Source organism: Calypte anna, chromosome 3 (genome assembly GCF_003957555.1).
Source record: "Calypte anna isolate BGI_N300 chromosome 3, bCalAnn1_v1.p, whole genome shotgun sequence".
In the NCBI taxonomy this organism is placed as follows: domain Eukaryota; kingdom Metazoa; phylum Chordata; class Aves; order Apodiformes; family Trochilidae; genus Calypte; species Calypte anna.
The window spans coordinates 102,732,327-102,755,500 of NC_044246.1; the positions used below are offsets into that span (position 1 = coordinate 102,732,327).

The 23,174-nt window shown below is 35.4% G+C and overlaps 1 protein-coding gene across 1 annotated transcript in view; it reads right to left on the reverse strand.

Moving 5' to 3' along the window:
- Positions 1-23,174, reverse strand: part of NBAS (NBAS subunit of NRZ tethering complex) — a 158,697-nt gene that overhangs the window by 117,606 nt on the left and 17,917 nt on the right. Inside the window, exons 10-21 of the mRNA XM_030447262.1 lie at positions 22,827-22,965; positions 22,037-22,102; positions 18,510-18,638; positions 16,985-17,048; positions 15,490-15,683; positions 14,161-14,418; positions 13,252-13,377; positions 11,799-11,950; positions 10,992-11,126; positions 10,646-10,724; positions 9,798-9,902; positions 9,389-9,525 (exon numbers count right to left, since the gene is read on the reverse strand). Coding sequence (XP_030303122.1) covers positions 9,389-9,525; positions 9,798-9,902; positions 10,646-10,724; positions 10,992-11,126; positions 11,799-11,950; positions 13,252-13,377; positions 14,161-14,418; positions 15,490-15,683; positions 16,985-17,048; positions 18,510-18,638; positions 22,037-22,102; positions 22,827-22,965 — 1,584 coding nt within the window. The remainder of the gene's footprint in view (positions 1-9,388; positions 9,526-9,797; positions 9,903-10,645; positions 10,725-10,991; positions 11,127-11,798; positions 11,951-13,251; positions 13,378-14,160; positions 14,419-15,489; positions 15,684-16,984; positions 17,049-18,509; positions 18,639-22,036; positions 22,103-22,826; positions 22,966-23,174) is intronic.

Below are 23,174 nucleotides of genomic sequence, written 5' to 3' on the forward strand. Positions count from 1 at the left end.
TACTATTTTATACCATATGCAGCTGAGCAGTGAGCTACTCATTGCCTTACACAGAAGATAAAAAATTGTATTTTGGCTCAAAAATAAAAAGAATTTTTGTAATAAAGTAATTTTTGTAATTAAAGCCTACTTCAAAATATCTAGTTCAGGAATATTTGAGCCATATATTATAGACACTTGACAAACTTCAAGTAAACATTACAGTTTCCATAGCTATTTCTTTTCCTTGGTAACTTGTTGGCTATTTGCCTTCTGGTCATATCTACCAAGACCAACTTCATGTTTCAGGGAAAGATTTTGTGGGGATGAAACCTGCAGCACCCGGTAACTTCATCCTCAACCTACCTCTGCACAACACCAATACACACAAAACCCAACCAACCAATTAAAATAATAATTAAAAAAAACACCCAAAAAAGTGACAATTGTAAAATGTTTCATCCTAGTTAAATTCAGGAATTTTGGAAAGTCAATCTTACCAGATATGTTTCTAAGTGAGCAAAAATACAGCAAAACCCACATTACTCAGAACTGACTGCTAACTTCATTCGCCCTTCTCAACAATGCTAAAGAAATTCAACACTTCCTCCTACCTCTTACATGACTGTATACAACTGTCCTTACCTTCTCTCACCATTCTCAAGAGTTTAGAGTAACTCTTCGCATATGAATTCAAAGACAAGGACTGGAGTAAATTAGTCTTGATGCTAGCAAAGGATGGGAAATCCCCGTAGCAAGGTCCTTTACAACGGCAAGGAAATTTTTATAATGATCTATTTATCTGAACATTCACCACAAGGTTTTTTCTTAACTGATGGTAATGCTTTAGCTGAGACTTTTTTTTCCCCTCAAATTTCCATATCAGGAACTCCAGTGACTCATGCAGAAATGGAGAGCATCAAAATTTTGGAAAAGTAGCTGCTAAAACAAGTCAGAGAAAGATTGCATCAAAATACCACTACATTATGCAAACTCAAAAATGGTGTTGAGATACAGATATGAAAACATACAGTCAAAAAGGAAGGTTTTCCATTTTTCTACCATGCTTTTGTTGACATCACATGCAGCAACTGCAGCAGAACTTGGGGACATCAGAACCACAGCATATGCCCTGCACACAATACATAAGAGGGCTGGAAATGGTGAATTTCACATGCACAGGTAACTTGCTGTAAGTGTAACATACACTCTATGCTTCTGCATCCAGAATTCATTAGTCTCTCTGTTTATACTACATAACTCTACAGTTTTGTTCTAGAAACTGAAATCCCACAGAGTAGGATAATGCTGACTTAAGCTGCACATATGTGGTGGGCACTGACCCTAAACTCCACAGATGAGGCCTGATCACTGGAGTCACTAGGGCAGGCAGCCTTCTTTTCCAATTAAAAGACATTATCAGCTGTGCCATACCACAACTCCACATAAATATTCGTGTGTTATTTTTACTTTTTAATTATTTTTTTTTTCTGAGTCACTGCTTCCCCCCACCTTTTTCCCTTCCCTCTATTATTCTCAACAGTCAAATAAATATGACTGGAGCCAAGTAAACTGACAGATTACAGAGGTATTAAACTCTATTTCTTCAGAATTATTTTTCCTGTATTGTTCTTTTCACTCTATTGCTTACATTGGCTTGGCAATTCTTCCCATTCTTTGCTTTGACAAAAGAGCTCCAAGCTATTGTATCTTCTGTATCCTACCAACTGCATTTATTCAAAGCTGCAGATTATTTTCCTCTCCAAGGACAGGCATTCAAAAGAGGAAGGTCTAATTCAGTTTTAAGGTCAGGGTCCAATTCTTTCTATTACCAATGGCAACTCTGTGATTTGGTTTTTTTCCCTGCCACACAGCAGGCCTGTCTCCAAGGCTCAACTAGTTGAAGATTAGAAATCTTTTTCTAAATCTTTTCACTTGTGAACTTCTGCACATCACGTATAGACTTGAAGGCAAAAGGCAATTCATCTCAAAACAATTAGGCAGCAACACCTTTTTGCTGAAAGACGTGCATTTTTAAGAGCAGGTTTGAGTTTGGTTATTTTCCTAAAAATATTTTGGGAGTAGATGAATCTGCTATTTCATTTGGTCTTTTCTTAAATCACGTCTCATTGTCTGAAAAAATACTGTTATAAACACTAATTCTACATTTGAAAGCTTGTATGCTACATAATGGAACAGTTCTAAAGATAATGCATGTAAATAAGACACTAAATCTTATCTCTTATAGAAGAAAAAGCCATCCATGAAGGATACTGAACTATAACATAGGGCTCTCCATCAAATAGTTCTGTTATCCACTCAAAACTTTTTGAACAATATGCCCAATTCCAGCATTTATGTTTAAAATTATCTCAAATTTATGTATAGTGGTAAGATGAATGTAAAATCCTAAACCTTCAAATATTCTTTTTTCCCCTGCTGACACTTCTACACTTACCAGCTTATGATTTCCATATTTTGTTGTAGGTACACTGTATATTATTTTAGACTTCACATTTAAATTAGCACTTCCATAATCCCACTGCATAAAGCTAAGGAGGCATCAAAAGTTGGCTATCTATATATAATACATATAGCTCTATATAATACACAATCTGCAAGGGCAGTTCGATAAAATATTCTTTTTTTCATTTAATACAGAAATTTCTTCGTCCAAAGTTTTTATCTTCTCAGACAGCAGTGGAGAAATCATACCAGTTTCTGCTGCTCTCCAAATCCTCTGGCTCTGAAACAGTTTTATTATTTCACAATTAACCTATAACTGAGGATGAAATATATTATGAAATGCACCCCAGATACTCAGTCTTAAACAGCTAGGGTACATACTGCATTTTCTGCACTTTTTTCTATCATTATAGTGGTTTATTCATAAACAGAACTATTTAACTGATTATATATATTTTTAGGTCTCAGTACACTCGGTGATACAAAAGTGGTGGGCAGAGAGAGGAGCAAGATGGACAAATCCATCAAGCGTGAAGTACAGATGGCATCTAAAACAAGAGTTGTGAAAAACATCACACTTTTTGGGAAAACTGATCTCCATAGTGGAAAACGTATTCCAGCTGCTTGTGGCTTCCACAGTTACTACCCTTCAGAATTCCTGCTGAATCTTTTGAAGCAACTCTGCCACTAGAGAAGAAAAGTTCTGATTTTGCAAAAGCAAATCAACATACGTTTTCATAATGTGGTTAACCTTTAATACAACCTGGGGAGAGGCAGGGTTTTTTTTGTCTTCTAAACCAACCTAGACAGAATGGTCTAAACTTTAGAAAAGTCAACCAATACTACAAAACTTCAGTTTAGAAGCTTGCCATGTTTTTTTCCTTACAGAATCAAAATTGTGAGGCAACAGTTTTCACAGACTATATGGTCTATAGTAAAGGTACAAAGTCTGAGTAAGATCAAAGCTCTCTGCCACCATATAGTGAAAAGTCCTTCAGAACTGTATATTTAAAAAGCATAATGAATGTTTTTGTTCTAAAAATCTAAAAACTTTTGTTCTAAATCCTGTAAAAAGGAAACAAACAAGTCAGACAACAGCAGCAATTCACTTTTCATGAGAAGACAGAGAAAGCAAGTGAAGATACAGCTCAGGATTACACAGGCAAAAGACACAACGTAGCTGAAGACAGGACAAGTTAGGCACAAATATGCCAGAAAAAAAGAAAACCCTCGTAATGCTCTACAGATGATAGTTCAGGAAGATATGTGAAGGCTGTTAACTGCCTGGAACCTTTTCCATGCTGAACACATGCACCTTTCTCAGTGTTCAAGTGCTCCAGTCCTCAGTCACCTCTCTGACACTCTGATGAGCTTGCTCTGATTTACTGCCATCTTTCCTGTACTGGGGGCTCAGTATTCTACCACAGCTGAGTAAGTACAGTTGTCTGATGGCTCAGACTCTTGGTTGTGCTTCTGTTCATGCAGGACAGGATGCTGCTGTCCTTCCCTGCTGGCTCATGTCTTGCTTGTGGCCACCTCCAGGTCCTGGTCAGCAGAGCTGCTTCCCAAACAGTCTTCAACCTTTACTGCTACAAGAGCTCCTTCAGCAGCAGGAACATGGCTCTTACTTGTCCTTCCTGAACTCCCTAAGGCTCCTGCGGGCCCATTCCTCCAAGCTGTCCAGGTCCTTCTGAATTACAGCCTGGCTCCAGCATAGCAGCTCCTGTGAATCTTCCCTCCCTCCCTGGCAAAAGCTCATGTTTTCCACAGTTTCCTCATAGCTCCAAGTTCTCATTCTCATCTTCAAAAATGCCTCATGACCTACAGTACTTGCCAGCTCTTTCTGCAGCAGCTTCTGACTGCAGTGAGCTGATCCTACTGCTTTCCCAAATCCTTGCATACGTCAGTTTGCAGAACAGCTCTTTCTCCAAATTACAGCTTTAATTTTCACATAAACCACAAAAACCCTCCCTGCTCCTACCAAGTCAATCTAGACAAGAACATAAGTGCTATCACAGCAATTTAATTTTCCCTCAAAAGTTATTTTGTCTACATCACAGTAGAGGGTAAGAACCAGGTCTGTTTGTTTTTGTTTTCCAAAGGCACCCCTGAAATAATATTAGCTACACTGATCTCTCTACTTCTAAACTCTTCTTCTACTTCCCCTTAATGTAAAAGAAATGAAATGCATATAAAACTTAAGCCCTTCTCATTTATTTCAGTGTAGCATTATACAAAAAAATTCAAACAAAAAGAACTGATGATGGGATTAATTCTTTTAATACAAACACTTCTGAACTACACTGGAAACAGTAACAGTTCATCTTCAGAAAAAGGAAAACAAATATGAAAAAATTAGGACTAAATAATAGTTGTGCAGAGGTTCAGTCATCAAACCTATTTGCATACACATACTAAGAAGATAAAGAGATGAAGCTGCAAGAGCTTTATCAAAACTGCAATGCCACAGGCAATAACTAAAAACCTAGTTTAGGAGAAGATACCATTATGAAAGTTAAATGCTTATGAACCTCTTAGTTTAATTGTGTAGTATTTATCTATTCATAGATGAAAGCCTACTATTTGGAAATATTCAGGCTTTAAAATTGCAGTAAGTTTTTAGAAAATATTTCCATTCCAACCCCAGTTCATCAGGCAAATGGAGTTCATTCACAACTCTCCTGTAAAAATTCACTTTAAACCACAACAGAAAACCAACACTTGAAAAAGTTAAGGTGTAAAAAAGAGAAACATATAAAGTTGCTATCTTAGAGGAAAGATTTTTACTACTCGTGTAATGTGCAATATAGAAGACTTATGGCTGTTAAGGGAACCATACATTTGAATTTCCCAGCTTCTGTGAGTTTAAAATGTGAGGACTAGTGTTGCAATCTAGCAGTTAAATGTAGTAAAAAGTATAAGAAAATGGAAAGAAAAGAAAAAATACTCTGTTTATGCATTTATAATGGCCGCAAAACATTCTCCTTTGAGATCACCTTTAAAAACCTTAGGGCAACAGTCTTAACTAAGAACACTAGCTGCAGCTATTAAAACAGATTAGAAAGCACTACTGTCTCCTTTGAATACATAAACTTTTACTGCTTTCACTCTAGTTGTTTTTAATAGAAGTCTGTGCATCTGACAGATCTTCGAGAAGGACCATGAATCTTAGTGACCGAGAGACAGCAGAGATTCAGGAGCCATCATTATAAAAGCAGAGGAAGAGGAGTATGAAAAGAAACAGGAAAAATTACAATCACAAATCACATTACTGAGTAATGTCAGTGTATCCCAATACCAATTTTAAACCAACAGGCATGTGGAGCCACTGACGCATCCTAGTATTTCAAATTCCTTCTCAGCTCCAGGAGCTTTTGAGCTTATATAACTTTAAGTCCTTTTCAAGGTCTTATGAATACATAAATCCTCTGCTCAGACATTACAAACCTAAACAGTTTTGAGAGATGCATAAAGATGCTAAGCTACAAAAACATCTGCCAAAAATTAGAAATAAAAGGATATCTATCACTTGAGACTTTATGCAGGCAGATACAGAAAAGATATGCATACATTTCCTAACAATCTGTCAGAGAACAGAAAAAAAATTCTATTTTTGTTTCCCCATTTGTTTCCCTATTTTTTCCTTGGCACACGAGTCTTTAAATCTTTTGTGGCACTGGCCTCTAAATGCCACCCTAATGTGAACGAGGTGCCAGTTTACGCCTATAGAACTCACTAGCAAAACATTACTTTCTTTCACTAGGTACTTAGAATTTATTATCTGAAGCTGAACTAGAGGCTGCAGATAAAAGAAAATGGCATTTGTAACACAACCTTTACATAAACATTTCTCATAGGTAAAGAAATTCTTCAGATGATGCCTTTCATGTGCTCTCATGTTCCTGGTGGTGTACAGCACCCAATTTTGTTTCAATGTTTTGCCTTGGCAATAGCTGGAAGTGCCTGTTTGTCCCACCTCACTTGCTCCGTGCATAAATAAAGCAGCATCTGCTTTAGGGTCTCAAGTTTCCCTCAGACAGATTCCCCTATAGATAATTAAGGGAACACAGCAATTTCCATAAGGATAGGTGTCACCTCAGAGAGCTCCTGCTGGGAACCAACCCTCTCCATATGCATAGCCACAAAATGGCCAATTCCCATCAGTACTTCATCCTATACACACACAGGGCCATATATGAAGATCTACAACCCAAACTACAGTATTTTTTTCCACCCCAAAAATCTTTTCTGCCTTCTGAGCTGCACATGCTCAGCAAGGGGTCTGAGCTGCAGAAGGCAAAGGCAACCTGATGTAGTTGAGGGTGTCCTTGATAACTGCAGGGGAGTTGGGCTAGATGACCTTCAGAGGTCCCTTCCAGACCAAATTATTCTATGATTCTATGGTACTATAATCAATCACTCTATTGGAATCTCTTGGTACAAACAATTATGGCCTTGAATTTTCAGAAAAACAATGAGCTAACAGAAATTACAAGATAAATCTTTTTGCTGGTGAAATTAGAAAATCCTTCTGATATCCTACTCCCTATTTTGTAACTACAAATGTGAAATTTTAAAAGGAAAACCATACTAAGCAGTTTACTGACTCCAAATCATTTGTAAGATTTGTCTAGAGTCAAAGTTCATGAGGACAGATTGAATCATTCCCACCCCTTAATTCAAGACCATTGTAACTGCAACCTGCATAAGTTCAAGAAACACTAAGTCATATCAGTACAGACATTTTTCCTACCAATTGGAACACTGGGGTTTAGTATTTGCAATGTTTTCCTTTTTTTCAGAGGTTTATTAATTAGAGTGAGTACTTGCACATTTTTATTATTATGTCAGAATGAAACGATTTCAGAAGTTGCATCATAACCTTGTTCAACCAATTTAGATAAGGGAAATGATGCTTATATAGTGGGTTATATAGAAAAGTAAACCAGATGAAACACTCATTTAAACTACAGTATGACAGAAATCTTTTCATAGTAGTATTCCACTTAAAAAATAAATGCTAGAATTAATAAATGCTAGGCCAAATAAACTCACTTGAAACAACAAAAAAAATTCAATGCCCTTTGATTCTTGTAGATTAATCTTGATTCACATGAAAGAAAAATTGCTAGAACTGAAGCTATTAGCACTGGGGGAGACTCATCCCATTTAATAACTAAAACTTTTCAAATTAATACAAAGATGTTACTTTGTCCAACTTAAGTCTATTTCATTATTTATTATTCTCATTCATAAATATTTTCATCAATAATATTTTGTCACATTAATAAATTAGTTACTAAGTAGCATATTGAATAATTAGTAAAAGTTAATGGGTAAATAAATTAATTGTTTATGGGACTTTATTTAGATATACTATGTGATCAACCATTTGTCTAACACAGAACAGTTTTAGAAAAAGGTTAGACCAAATATACATTACATTTTTTAAGTATATAAAGACAAATATTTCTAAGACATACAGTATTATCTGTTCTGCAGCCTGAAAAAAAAAAAGTGAACTTTCGCATATCTGATCTAGAACTAAAAGGTTCTGTCTGCCACAGGAATAAATATTCAAACTGCATCCTTCCAGTTTTCAACACCAAGCAAAACTGTGTTCTTAACCCATAGCTTTACATCTTTAGTACTAAAACATTGGTTTTAGTTTTACTGTTACTTTGCCTTTTCACACATAAGTCAGTTTCTTCAATCAACAAAGTACAACTCATAATACGAAAATAAAAAATAGCCATTCAGAAAAAAGATTAATCTGTTCATGAACACCAACAAAATATCATAACCTCATTTAAGAAGACCCTTATTCAATCCTCTCAAATTTAAATCTTGGGGACAAAATAAACATTTATAAATTTTACAAATACTGCAATAATTTATCTTTATTGTCCTTCTACCTTAAAGAAAATAAGGCAAGTATTTTCACAAAATAACTAACTAAATGTGTTACTAATATTACCAACACAATGAAAAGGGCACTGCTAATTATTAGATATGAAATAAAGACTAACAAAAGTGGTAAGCATTATAAGATAGTCTTAAAGGAATAATTTGATGAATTCTCCCTCTATGGAGAATTATACAAATGTTAAAACTTTGAAGTGAAAAACTTAACTATAATACTGGAAGACTATGAAAAAAGATTCTATTATCTATTTCAAAAATTATGCCTCTGAAATAGAGCTTCAAAGTCCTGTTGTAAAATATTAAATGACACCTCTACAATTTTTCATGAGCAATGAACAATATGCTTCAACACAAATTTCATAATTGACATGTTTAAAATAAATGCCCTAGAAGAAAAAAAAATCATTAATACACACAGAACATTATTATGATATTCAAGGAGGACTCTCTTACTATCAATTTCATATAAATTTATGTAAACCAACACTTTATGCTGAAATGAAAGAGTAGGAAAGTCTGGATTAAAAGCTTTCATAATTCTATTTTAGCAAGCTGCATAAGAATAAGTAACAAGAAGATTAATGATTCTGAAGTTACTGACAGCTTAAGAATTAAATTACATGACAAAAGAAATCCAGAAAAGCATATTTGCTTCCAGAAAACTAAAAACTTGTTCTGTTAATTTCCTAAAGCTTACTGTTAAATACCATCCAGTTATAGACTTGTACCCATGAAAATCTGGGCAGTTTCAGGTCTGAGAAGGTCATGCTCTTGTGTGTAATAACAAGAAGAACATTTAAACTCCCTACCTTTCTCATAATTACCAGAACAGGCCTGAAAGATTCCATGAGTGGCACATCGTAAAGCAGAAAATAAAGACTGGTCAAGTGCATAAACACAAACATGCTCTCTTCATTCCAGGTAATAACCAACAGGAGGTTGCCATAAGAGGAAACTAATAGGTATTATTTTGAAAAAAAAAAATTTTTTTAATTAATATCCATTAATGTATCCTTACCGTGCTTCAGGCAACAAGAATGCATATTCATGTGGTGAAGTAGTCTCTGGAAAATTCGACAAAATTGCCTGTCTGTGTGGAAGTAAAGCTGGTCCATGGAAAGTGAACAAAATTTCCAGGGCTCTGACATTGCTTTCCTAAAGACCAAAACATTAAGTGGCAAAATTAGCTTAAGATTTTTTTTGAACAACAAATATAAACTTAGGTCATGTAAGCATTTACATTTTCTTTAGCAATAGGGTAAGTTAGCTCAGCATCCCTGCATTTATTTATTTACAACCAAACACAGCCCCCTACTCCTTAAATTCCTACCAAGCTTCAAACAAGTTCAAAGACAAGAAAAAATACACTTAAGTCAAACCATCAATGCCAACACAAAATTACAATCTAGCAAAGCAACTATACATACCCGAGCATAAGTTCTTGCTGAAAGTACAATATTCTGATTTCTGAACTTCTTGAAGAATTCACTATCATAGTGCTGTTCCGCTGCATGAGACCCTCCAAGTATTTCCTTTAAAACCAAACCAAACAAAAAAAAAAAACCCAAACTTATAAAAGGTTGGGCTTATAGGCAAGATTTACAAAAGCATCAAAAAGCCAACACATTTCTTCATCTTAGCATGGACAGGTTTGAGATGCATTTGGAAAATTATGTTGGTTTTATTTGTTTTGCTTAGAAAAAGATGCATTTTTGATCGATAAGCTAAAACAATTACCTGCCTTATTTTACTTAGTGTTTACACAGCATTAGTTGCAAAGAAATGTGGGAACAGTCCTTATGTGACTAGTGCCAAACTCAAAGTGAAAAAACTAAGCAAAATTCAGTTTGACATTCCAAAAACTCATTTCAGTAAGCTCATGGAAGAAAGAGATTTGTATGAGACTCTGAATAGCACTTGCTAATTAGACTGACAGAGGGAAATAACAATAATCCTGCATCAACTCCACATCCCATGTTGCCTCATTAACTTAATTCCCTGCAGATACAGCATGCTCCAAGCAGACTTCTGCCCAACTGTACCTCTCAACGCTAGGAGCCAGCCATTTGCAATAGTGCAGCAGAAGAGACAGGATAGTTTGAACAGAAAACAGCTCACATTTCTCAAGAGAGACACCACATAAATTCAAGAGGACTGCAAGCATTAATACTACAATTTATAACAAAAAAGATACAATGATGAGACAAAAAAGTTACACAAATATCTAAAGAATGAGAACTCAAAAGGACTGGAGCCAGCTACCAGGTTTCCTCACCTTGTAGGTTTCAAGCCGATCAAGGTACGTTAACAGCTTCAGCCTGCTACGGCAGAGTTCTTTTTGTTCCAGTGTCAGCCTGTATTCAAAACAGGAATTTTCATGCTTGCAATTGATACTGTATATCATGGGCATATGAAGACAATGGTTACACATTTTAATGCCTTTGTGTCCTGGAATTTATCAAGCAAGTAAACAGAGAACTTTGATACAATGAAATGCCAATTAAAATCAAAACCACTTTCCTAGCAGGAATAACCTACACAAGAGTAATTACACTCTTGCAATTGTACAGTTATTATAAACCTGTAGCTCTCAATAAAACATGGCCTAACGTTTCATTTACTTTGAGAAGTTTACTGATAATAGCAGCTCTTGGTGCTTCTTGGCCTCTTTTTCCTTCCTAGTATCCATTTCTTCATCTGGTGACAAAAAGTCTTCATAGGGAATATCAATGTCCACCTCCCCTGGTAAAATAAATCTGGAAAAAAATTACAACAATGTAATGAAGGCTGAGACAAACAAACAAAAAGATATGATGATCTAATTATTGAATTAACATACTAACACAGCTTTCTATTTCTGTCTCAAGTAAAAAGCTAAACTTGCATAGACAGTGAATTTTACTGTTATATTCACTGTTATTCAATAGTGAATTTTACTGTTATAAAGCAGCAGGCACTAATCACACTTCCACCTCCTCCATAAAATAAAATTTAAAAACAAAACAAAAAAGCAACCAACTACACAGCTATGATGCTTGTTAGAAGTTTCTAAATCCCACAGGTACCACTGGAATTGGCAGCAGCTCTACAGCATACAATGATAACAATGACTGCACAAAAGAAGAACAGCTTGTTCTAGTTCCATCACCAGGAACTGAATACTGAAGCGAATTGACCGCATATATTTCCCCACTGAACCATTGTGTTTTGCTTTGTACTCTTCCCCACTTAAACAGCAGAAATCATTATACCAGTTAAGAAATACAATAAAATGTCTTTCTAGGAGGAGCTGCAGCTTCTATAAGAGATTCTCAGAAAAAAAAAATAGGAAAGAAAACCACACCATGAAACAAAAAAACCTACCAAATTATTCGAAAAGATTTCATCCATCATTTCTGAAAAAATAAAAAAAAACCCTCTTCCCAAACCTGCCACCATCTTCTCCTTTTCCTATGGCCACAAGAGCCTCCAAGTCTGTGCCTTTCAAGCCATACTGAAGCAGCTTCTTAGCAGCATCCACATTCTCTGGAACTCTTTCCAAGCACTCATGAAGGACCCATGCACGCTTCTTAATTTTGCTCTGTCCAAGAACAAGAGCATAGGTACAGTGTTATATGCCTTAATCCAAACCAATGAAACCAGAGATGATAAAACCTTCTAACGTGTTTCTTCCACTTAAGAAAATGTCAAGTTAGTCTGATGACTGGCAATGTGAACAAATAAAGGTGAGAAAACTACTCCACAAATGCTAGACCCTACAGTTCTGTTTATCGCTACACAGACTTAATTTCATTTAATATAATAGAACTAAGCCTACTAACAGTGCTTTGCTAATGACTCTTCGTTAATGAGCAAAAGATCAGTTCCCACCTGCAGAAAGACAGACTGCATCCTGAAGGTAATAAATGCTCACAGCATACAGCCCACCAACACAAAGAGAACTTCAGTATGCAAAAAACACCTAATTCCATCAGAGTACGTGTAGCAGAAAAGGGCACAGAGATGCCAAATGATTTAGAAGAACTTTCAGAACAGAGCCAGAAGTTATTACTCATATTCCCTAGTAAGTATCAGTCCTCTATACACCAAACAAAATATGATGGCTTTAGGCTCAGATTCAGCTGTTACAGACTCCGCGTATTCCACAATAGCACTTGAGTAATTTTCAGTATCAACTTCTTCACATGCCAACAGGGATTCTTTGACAGAAAGAACACAGCTGGGTCACAAAATATTATTGGCTTTATCTGCTCATCTTCAGCTGAGATTACATAGCATATGGAGAATTGCTACTAGTAAAACCTTATTTTGACATGAAATTATTATCTGACTAGAAAAAGAAAAAAAAGATTTCTCTTGATCTTTTGGAAGACTTTACATTAGAGCACCACTAGGTTGGGCATCTTTGACAATGCTTTTCTGTTGAGTTTCTTCCAAGCCAAAAAAACCCCATGTTGTATTCTACTGAAAAACCACAGTCACAGCTAGCAATCTTTATTATAGACTTTGGTATTCAAACTTTGCTATACAGCTAGTGATGCCAACTTCACCTTCCCATTAATTTTTTATAATACCTGGTAGTTACTTAAATGCTTTGTATTTTCAATTACTATTCATATCCCATGCTGCTACTAATGAAAATAAATAGATATTTCAAAGGAAAGATGTCCATGAACTTCCAAGGTCTCCAGAGCAGGACCAGTTAAATTAACAAGATCACTCTCTTCCACATGACATAAAGTGGAATTTGTAGGATAGGTCTGCAAATTGCCACCAACTTACATTGCATGAATTAGAATATAATTGAGAATGAAATCTCTGTGAAGATAACGCAGTCATTTTGATAAGAAAACCTACAAGTCACAAAAAAAACCCCCCTACCAAGTAGTCTTGAATTGAAGCAACATTAACAGCTGACTTCCTCCACTGTCTTTGATACACAAGGTCAGAATCAAGGCCATATGCTTGAGCCAAAGACAAAGCTTCCCCATAGTCTTCATTATCAATCTAAAATGCAAACATATGAAAATGAAAGGCATCTGATTTCCATATTAAACAATCAATTATTAATTCTGTGCACTGAAACATGGTAGAGAGATAATTACTGTGGGTATGCCTAGGCAAGTAGAAGAGAATAGCTCAAGATATGGATGAAAAAGATTCAGATCTGACAGAAACCTCTAGAAAATCAGAATTTTTTCCTCAATAAAAAGGAAGTTACTTAGGTAATTGGTATGACATCAGCACTCCCTGGAAACTAACAGCTATAGACTGGGCTGGTTTACCACCAGAATAATTGAAATGGCCTAAAAAAGGTCTCCATAGAATAGTCTTAATTTTTAAGAAGTACCTGTTCTTCAGTATGAACGAGTCAAAGGCTTAATTTGTATGTATGCCTGAAAAAACATGCAATTAAACTACTTTAACATCAGAGTAGAAGTTAACCCATTCCCTGGTTAATAACAAGATAAACTAATCTCATTCAATATGCCAAGTCTTTCAGTACTTGTAAATGTTCATATGAGTACACTTACAAATCTGGCCAAGCTAACGATGCCCAGTATCTCCTCAGTGACCTGCAAACATTATCTCACCTGAATTATTATAAAACTGGTTAGATACAACTGTATCTTAGATTAGTTAACACAGTATACTCTCAGCTAAGAGACCCTTAGAACTATGGGCCGAAATCCCTATTTTGAATTTAAAAAGAATTTTCAAAAACTGAAAAGAAAAAGATATTTCTAAATAAAGCTCATTAGCAGATACAACTTTTCCTTCTATACTCACCTTTCTTTGGTATAGTTCCTCTGGAGTTGTGGATCTCAAACTGACAAGGCGGAAATTCTTTGTAATGGTACGGGGACGTTTCCGTGGAGGAGCAAATCGTTCCATTTCTGTCACAAAGTACAGGCCCTGCCTTAGGTAGCTGAAGTATCTGTCCTTAGCAGAAGTTTCATCATCTGAGTCAGAGTCATCTTCGCCTTCATCTTCATCACCAGGCCTGCTCTCCAAGCGTAATCTTTTTGGAACGACTTTTATCTCACACTGTAGAGAAAGCAATTCTTAAGAATATGAAGTGTCCACCTACCACATCTCAGCTAATTTGGTGAGAATTGTGTAAATCTCCACTTCCAGCACTTCAGATTTCAGAATGAGCATCCTTTCTCCCCTTCTCCTTTTAACCCTTTATTTCTCTGCTTGCTTAATATATTCCACAAAACCTTAATCTGTTTCCTAAAGCTGAGGCTCCATCCCTTACCTAGTGAAGCAAAAGTGAAGGCTTCTTATTAGTAACCCACTATTATACTAAATGTCCTACACTGCCCTGGATAGCACATATCCATGGAGACATCTTAATACACTGCTTAACACAGTGCGCAGCAACATTTTACACTTTTAGCTATCCAATACAGGGTTTTCTGTATGCCAGTCACTGGCTAGATCTGTTTCCAGAAAAATACAAATAATTGCAAAAGGATACATGCGAACTTTGGTACATATTGAGACATTCTGATAAATTTTATGTTAAATTTTTGCTTAAGATATTAAAGACCTATTTCAGTGTAAGCCTCAGGAAACATTAATTTTCTTTGTTACAACAAAAATGCCTGGTTAACTTCTTAACCAAAATTATGCTTTAATATTCCCTGGAACCCTGCTAAGGAGGAACAAAAATAGATCTTTTACATGGCTTGCTCTTATGTATTTCTCATTTCTCTTAAGTATACTCCCTCTGTAAGAAGCATCTGTCTCAAAACTGGAGAGGGATGCTTGCACTAACATACAAAGCTGTGAAATCTGTTGACACCAACTGTTTCCTGCAGCAAGATTCCTCTCATTAAGATCTAGCCTTCTAGGAGTTTTTCATCAACTCTCCAGCAGCTATTTGACAATTAAGTTTTTATTAAGATAGTTGACCTGCAGCAAGTTCAGAATTTTCCTGCAATACCTATTTGGAGATAAAGAAAGGGAATCACTTTTCTTATTAGTTCCAGTAATTGTATTTTTTTTAAACCATACCACATACACACAACACCCTTAGGATTATACACAGAAAAAACCCAAACACATTCCTACTACCTTCCAAAAAGGTATCTGACTGTGCATATTCCTCACCTCCAGACTTAGAAATCCTCCATCATGAGCAGAAGTGACCTGAGGAGAACTCTCAAACCATTCACAGGACTTTCCCAGCAAGTTTCTTAATGTTTTGACCGATGACACAGTCAATGCACCAGAGCAGCGAGCCAGGATGACAGAATTAACTGCCCACCAACTTACATCTATCAATGGGTAATAGGACTCCTTGTCTATAAGATATGAATAAGAACATTTATTATTGTGTATGCATCCTTGGTTTTCTAAGTTTGTATTTTAGATCGATTATATTTTACTTAATCAGTTCTGCATTCATCAAAGCTGTTGAGGGGAAGAACACTTTATTTGGACTAAAAAGTTTTTAATATTGTTATTATATATATTATTGTTATTGTTATTGCTGTTGTTATTATTTTAAAAAATTTAGAGTAAAAAACAAAACATGATAAATTTTAGATATTTGATAAATATGTCCTTCATTGCTTCCCAGGACATCCTCGATGAAATCTCCTGTCAACAAGCATAATACTGATGAAAATCAGAAAGGTTACACTGCTTCTAAAGAAAAGAGACAACTATGAACAAGACATCTGAAACAGCCTTGTTCATAAATTTAACCAGCAAAACAAACTGTCAGAAAAGTCACCACAATTGAGGATGGAAGCTATACAACTTCTAGGGTTGTTTTGATAAAGGTAACTGCATGCTGGGACAAGATATTCACCAGAAAGTTACTTCAATTTGTTCACTGGAGGGTCACTTCCCACCTCTGATGAAAACTATCTTTCCCTAAAAAGCTCTGAGAAACTGATCAGTTTATCATTGTTCTGCCATTTCAGTATTCACTCGGTAACCTCAAATGAGAACTCAAAAACAGAACCACCAGTAAAAATAGTACAAAGAAACAGGGATCTTTTAATAATATGGACGTAGACATGGAATAGCTATTATGTCTGCACTCTTGCAAAAGACATGACAAATGGCTGCACACACTAGCCTGAATTTTGGGTAAAGAATAAAGAGAGTGACATGAGTCAAGTCCAATCAGAGGAAATAAACCCCTTTTCAGAATTTTACACCAATCTTTTAAAATTAAATTAGCTTTCAACATGTATTAGACATTCACAGAAAGAAAAGGCAAAGTTCAGGTTTTAAAATGTGGACTCAATTACCTATGATATTATGGGCTAGTGGCTTCTGATACAAGCTGAGATGCCTGCTACATGTTTCATTCTACAGAGTCACAATCAAATGTTTAACAATAAAGGAAGTCCTGTACTAACTGAAATATCCTTATTTATGGTTACAGTTACAGAAGTATTCCTAAAAGAGAATTTTAAAAAAAGCCCCTGTTGTGACATTTATTATCTATGTTATGCTACAAATTGAAACCATACATACAATTTTGGCAGCTTAGTTATATCTCAGAATAGCTATTTCAGACTTTGAATATATGTGCAAATACTTTTAACTATGCACTGGTATAAAATAATGATGCAACTGTAGCACATACCTTTTATTTTCTTTCTTTTTTCACTAGAGAGTTTCCAATCTGGATTGATGTCATCATAACCTGGCTGAAAAAAAGTGCAAGAGAAAAGAACAATAATATGTAATTAAGTCTTTGTAACACAGATAATCTGTATTTTTGATCTGTGACCCACCTATTTTTCAAAGAGAATGCTTCCACACAAATTCAAATTTCTCATGAACATAAAACATGTCGCTCCTATAGTGTACTTTTCTTTAAACAGTTAAATTAAAACAAAATACCCAGCAAAATAAGCTGCTGGACACAGTATTAGAAAACAAGAATACCATGAGACCTGGCCTAGTCAGCATTAAAGAGTAATCTTATATTCAAGATCTCTGAAATACAGGCTCTTCAGCACACAAAAGCTCACCAAGGCTCTTTCATATATATTCACAGTACTGCAAGCTTATAAAAGAAGAATTTCCAAAACAGTTCTAGTGTTTGCACTGCATAGTGCTCCTGAGTATCAAGCTTAGTACAGTGACACAATTACTTATTGTGGTTATTTTCATAATTATAAACCCTCTCTCAAGACTAGTGCAGCAAGAGAAGCAGCATGATTTTACGATGCTCTGCATCATTTAGAACTGGTAAGCTCCTGCTCTGTCAGCGTTTTAACTTTTTTTGGTAACATCAGAACACATGGGAAGTACACAGGCACAGACAGTCCCAGCTGCAGGTAGATTATACAGCTCAGACAACTGAAACAGTTTTGGCTCATGAAGAAGGTGATTTTTAGGCTTAATTTTTTAGTCTGAAAGCAAATATGGGTCCACTTTTACTTAACAAATATGTTTGTTTAACAATTAAATAAGTAGTATACATGAATGCCAATTTCACCTGCAGTAACAATTTTGAAAGCAGTCAAGTATTGTAATAGTCCTTTGTATCACCCTCACTAGACAATAAAGTTGTAAATACTGGTCCAGTTTTCAAGAACTATTTAGCTTCCAGTTTCCTGTGTTTAAATTCACACTAGTCATGTGAAAGCTTGCTGGTGTCTGGTGAAATCATCATGTAAGTTCCTCTCAGTTTTGATAACAATTCCTGTGGACAGCATGTGACTTACTAACATTAAATCTGACAAACTACTCTGGAGTTTCACCTGACAAAAGGTAAAGTAAATTTTGAGAAAGGAATAGATGAACATATTTAAACATACAGCAGAATTTGGTTTCAAGCATTCAAAAGGTTAGCTGTGCTGGCCTCCAATAACATTTTAAAATTAGCATCCCAGTTACAGATGTGGCATCAAAACACCTCATGAAAAGTTCATTTCAGTACAATTGGTTCTTTAAAAAAATGAGAAAAAAGTTTCAAGGCTTAATCTTAGAAATATTATCACAAAAGTAAATATAGCTTTCTTGAAAAATATGTAGTTGGCTGGAAAGACAGCATGTAGCTAAAACACAGCTCTCCGAAATACTCTAATCTTCTAGGAAAATGTATCTCCAGAGGCTTAAAACACAAACTGCAAATTTCTAAACATCTGCATCCTTCTTACCTGATCATTTTGTTCCCATTCTCCTTGTTGTCTGAGAGATGGAACAGACCAGATTGTCAGTTTTCCTGAGAAATGAATAGCTGCCAGAAGAGCTCCGTCAGGAGAAAGATTCATTTTGAAAACTCCATCCTGCCAAACAATATGTCAGAAAAATAAAACCAAACACAAGTAAACAAACAAGTCACATACATTAAGGAATACTCAAAAAACCCCTAAATCCCAAAACCCTCCAAATTCAAACCTCAGATTATTTTTTTTTTATTTTTGGAAAAAAAAATCTTACATCCTTAAAATGTCACGTTTTCAATTATGAAAAAAAATTTTAAAAATCTAAAAGTGAGAATAAAGGTAAAATACCAATTGTGGCATGGAAGAGTAAAAACAAACACCCTGGATAGAGGAGGAATACTACCAAAATACTATCAAATCTTGGGAACATAAACTTCTGTATCTCATCGTGATACATCAAAATCTGAAAGTGGCATTACTAGTAGAGCACTGCAGAAGTAGATGGAGGAAAAGCTGGAGGTTGCTCTCAAATCAATTGGTCTATCCAAGGATGACTGCTACCTAAACACAGTTTGGTACAGCTTTTCCATTCTGGAAACAAACTTTTGGATGGGCATTACTACAATTAAAAATAAAGGGGATACAAGAAAATAAACACATAAAGAGACACTGAAGTGGTTAATGGCTCATTACAAGAGACTGAACCTGAATATATATGAACCTCTTGGGTAACAAGGGACTAAGCAGCAATTTAGCAGTCAGATTAAGTCCATACAGAAATGAAGTCCATAAGAAATAATTCAGCATCTGTAAGTAAATTTCACCAAGGCTACAAAAATTCTCCTGGGTGAAGTTTTCCTTCAGCATTTAGATAACTTACAGGCAAATGAACTTAAAAAATTATTTCCTTAAGGATTCATGAACTCCCACACAATGATGACTGAATCTATACACTATTTCCAGGAGACAAAAGACTCTAAATATATTCAGATTTCAAAGTCAAAGTTAGTGTCACTGGTAATGTGTAACAGTTTCTGGTAACAAAATTTATATTTAATCCCCCTGCTCCCAAGACAACTTCTATCTTCTCAGAAAGATCATTAGGATCTCAGAGAGTCTAGCCTTCACTGAAAGTCAGTAGGATGTAGGTTACCAAAATTTGTATTTTCTATAAAATCCCATTTTATCACTTTTTAAAAATCTTTCTAATAAAGCTTCAACCTACAGTAATGTTAGAACTATGTAAGTCTGCAGCCAAACAATTTTTAAGCCAGTGCCTGCCCTTTCATAAAACACTCCCACACAAATTAAGTACAGAAAAGCTACTAAACATCCATATGATTTAGAAGGTTTAATGAAATTAATGCACATTAGTGGTAGGTATTATTTGAATATAACTATTATTTTAGGGCTTGACTGGGTTCATGGATTTTTTACATTATTTTTATTTTATTTCTTAGGTTGTTTTAAGTTCTAGCTATGCCACAGAATCACAGAATTCTGATGGTTGGAAAAGAACTTTTCAGATCACATCCAACCATCAACATCCTCCCCACACTCCAAGTGAAACAAAATCTGTGTATTTATACCAGTATCACCATGCCCACAAGAGCATGTCCTGAAGTGCCTCATCTACACTGGTTTTAAATACTTCCAGGAATGGTGATTCCACCACCTTCCTGGGCAGTCCTTTCCAATGCCTAACTACTCTCTCAATAAAGAAATTTTTCCTGATATCCAAGTCTAAGCCTCCCCCAGTGCAACTTTATACATAGAGCTTAAATAGATGTAAGATTCAGTTGTATACATCACAGATCCTAACAAGGGTAAAACATTTACTCAGTAGTCAGTAATAATTCTGGTTTTGTTTAGATGTTGGGTGGCCTTTACTACACTCAACTTTACTACCAGAGAGAACATTGTTATCTACAGAGATTTATCAGTCCTTTGGTAAAGCAGGCAATGCTGCCTCAGTAAACAGCCTGTCAACTAAAGGGAAGTGCAGAACAAGATAGTGAAAAACTCAGCAGGTTGGCACTTCACATTTTATTAGTGTCATTTAAGTTAGCAACACTAAGAATCAAATCCCAGTATAGCTCATTCTATTATACAAGCCCTCTAGCTGTCAGCTGTTAACATTGTTGCTGGTTTCTCACTAAGAATATGAACTATACTTCACATATTTAAACCATAACCTCTGAAATCAGGATTAAAACATTCAAGAAAGAGTAGCAATCTCTGCTTTTCTTTGTACATTTAGCAATGGCAAGCACAGTGAAGATGAAGTTTAGCACAGTTACACTCAGTACTAGCTTTCCAGTAAAAAATAGGTTACTTCAGTTGCTCTTTTAAATTTACTGCAAAGGAAATAAAATCTCCCCAGTGCACCCTTGAGAGAGATTCAGGAAGATTTGTTTGCCCCTTCCAATCAAGCATGCAATTTCTTCTTTTAATTAGTCACCTAAACATCCCAAAAATCTATTAAGGTCTTTTCAAAAGTCCATAAAACTTCAGATCAGCCATTTTTTCTCTCAGGAGAATACTGTAAGGGTGGCAGACAAATTCTTTACTGTTCTTCACTTGTAAAATCAAAAGATGTGAAAACAGGTTTTTTTACAAGGAGGGAAAGGGGGATTACAAAAGCTGTCACATAAAGGCTACACACAACTAGCAGACAACAGATAGGAGAAGGTGGTACAGTACTGCATGGATAGGTCCTAAGGCATGTAGAATAAAGTCATGAACACTGTTTGTAAAGCCTTAAAAATACAGAAAGCACAAACCTACAGCTCAGCATGACACTGAAGACTTAACACACACTGACTGAGGGGAGAGAATAACACATGACCCATAGCCAGACTTTGTTAAGAACAAGTTGATTCTCATCAGCAGTTACATTAGGTGTGCATGTGTCCTGGCACTGGAAAATTAAGTCTTTGTGAGTGCCCTATTTAAGATGTGAAAGATTAGTTTGAATCCACTGCTTTTTTTCTTCCCCACAATGTATGAAAATTTGGGGCTGTAAGGTGAGGATTTGTTTGTTTGTTTGTTTTTTAGTGGGAGCATGGTAGTGCAGAAGGCTGGGTTTTAGAGCTCCTCTTGTTTCTCTGTCAGGCACATACTTAATAAACACTGTCACAATCTCCTCTTGTAGAGTATTTAACACCTAACATGCTGTAGATCATTCAATTCATAAACAAATAACTAGGTGTTTTTTCATACCTTCTTTTTTGATTAAGAATTTTTATTTAAGATTGAACTCTACAGCTCTAGACTTGTCAGTGTGCTGAAAATCCAAGATTCAAGATTCAGCAGATGAACAAATTGGATTTTTTTTAAAGCCAAATAAATGGCAAGCTACTCCAGTACTAAAAGATTACTAATTTTTTTAAGTTTTATGGAAATGTTAATTTTTAAGTTGCATAGAGTAAAAACTACCTCTATTAAGTCTGTCACGCAGTAACTAATAGGCAATTATGTTAGTAAAATATATTTGAGGTAGACCTAGACTTTAATACCTGTTCTGTTCCCCGTCTGCTGTAAAATCTTAAATTCATAATCCTTAATAATCCTCTTCTCTGTGCCTGTAAGAACAGAAACATATCATACAATGAAAGGCAAACTACTTCATTGTTTTAGGCAGCAAAACCTAGGCCATACCTCAAGTACTAAAAAAACTCTGCAAAATTCTTTAAACTTCCATAACTCTGCCTACTTTAAAATAATGTATGGATAATAAAGCACAATTTGTGTAACTGTGCCCACTTTGTTTTCATACTAAGCAATACCTGTGTAAGAGTGAAAACTGGAAGTTACCCTAGTGTACCATAAATTCATTTCAGTATATCTACACAGCAGTTGTTACCAAATGATACATTTAGTTCTACTAGAAATTAAGTCAGACAGACCTTAATTGAAACACTTATTTTAGGTGTGCTGCCTTTTGTTATGAGGTAATAAAAAGCCAGAAATAACAGGAATTTTTTCCAAAGACACGTCACATATCCCAGTGATATGTGGAAGCATACTAAGGAGTTTGTATACTTCTACGCTACAAGTTTTTAATTCTTGTTTCTTGTTCTCTTGGGCTTTTTTAAAAATTATAAGTTCAAATCATACTACAGAGAAAGCAAAAGTAGACAATGCTGGGAGGGGAAGAGACAACTTACTAGAAGTTCACATCATAGTGTACAAAATAGCAAAGCACTGCATTAATTTCTTCTTTCAAAAAGAGATTCAAATTGAACTTCTAGTTGATAATTCTGCCAGCAACAATATTCATCCAGTAAAATGTGGAAATATACTTACTGTTCTAATGTCATCTTCATAACTAGTGACCTGTTTATAGTGGGGAGAGCCTGACAGAACTCTCCAAGCAGATATCCCACAACCAGTTGCTTTAGATACTCCATCTTCATCTGTTTCACAGCCTCCCACAAGCAGTAGTCTGTAAAATATATAAAGGAATGTTATGTTTTCATATACTGCTACATAAATATCAGGGGGTTTTGTTTGAATTCAGAACTACAGCAATTTGCTCGCAGTAAAAAAAAGACTAAAAATATTAAGATGCCTAACAGTTCCAATAAACTTTAAATTTCAGGGTGTGTGTTCACAAACAAAAAGATTTAAATATTACTTGAGCAACCTTTGTTA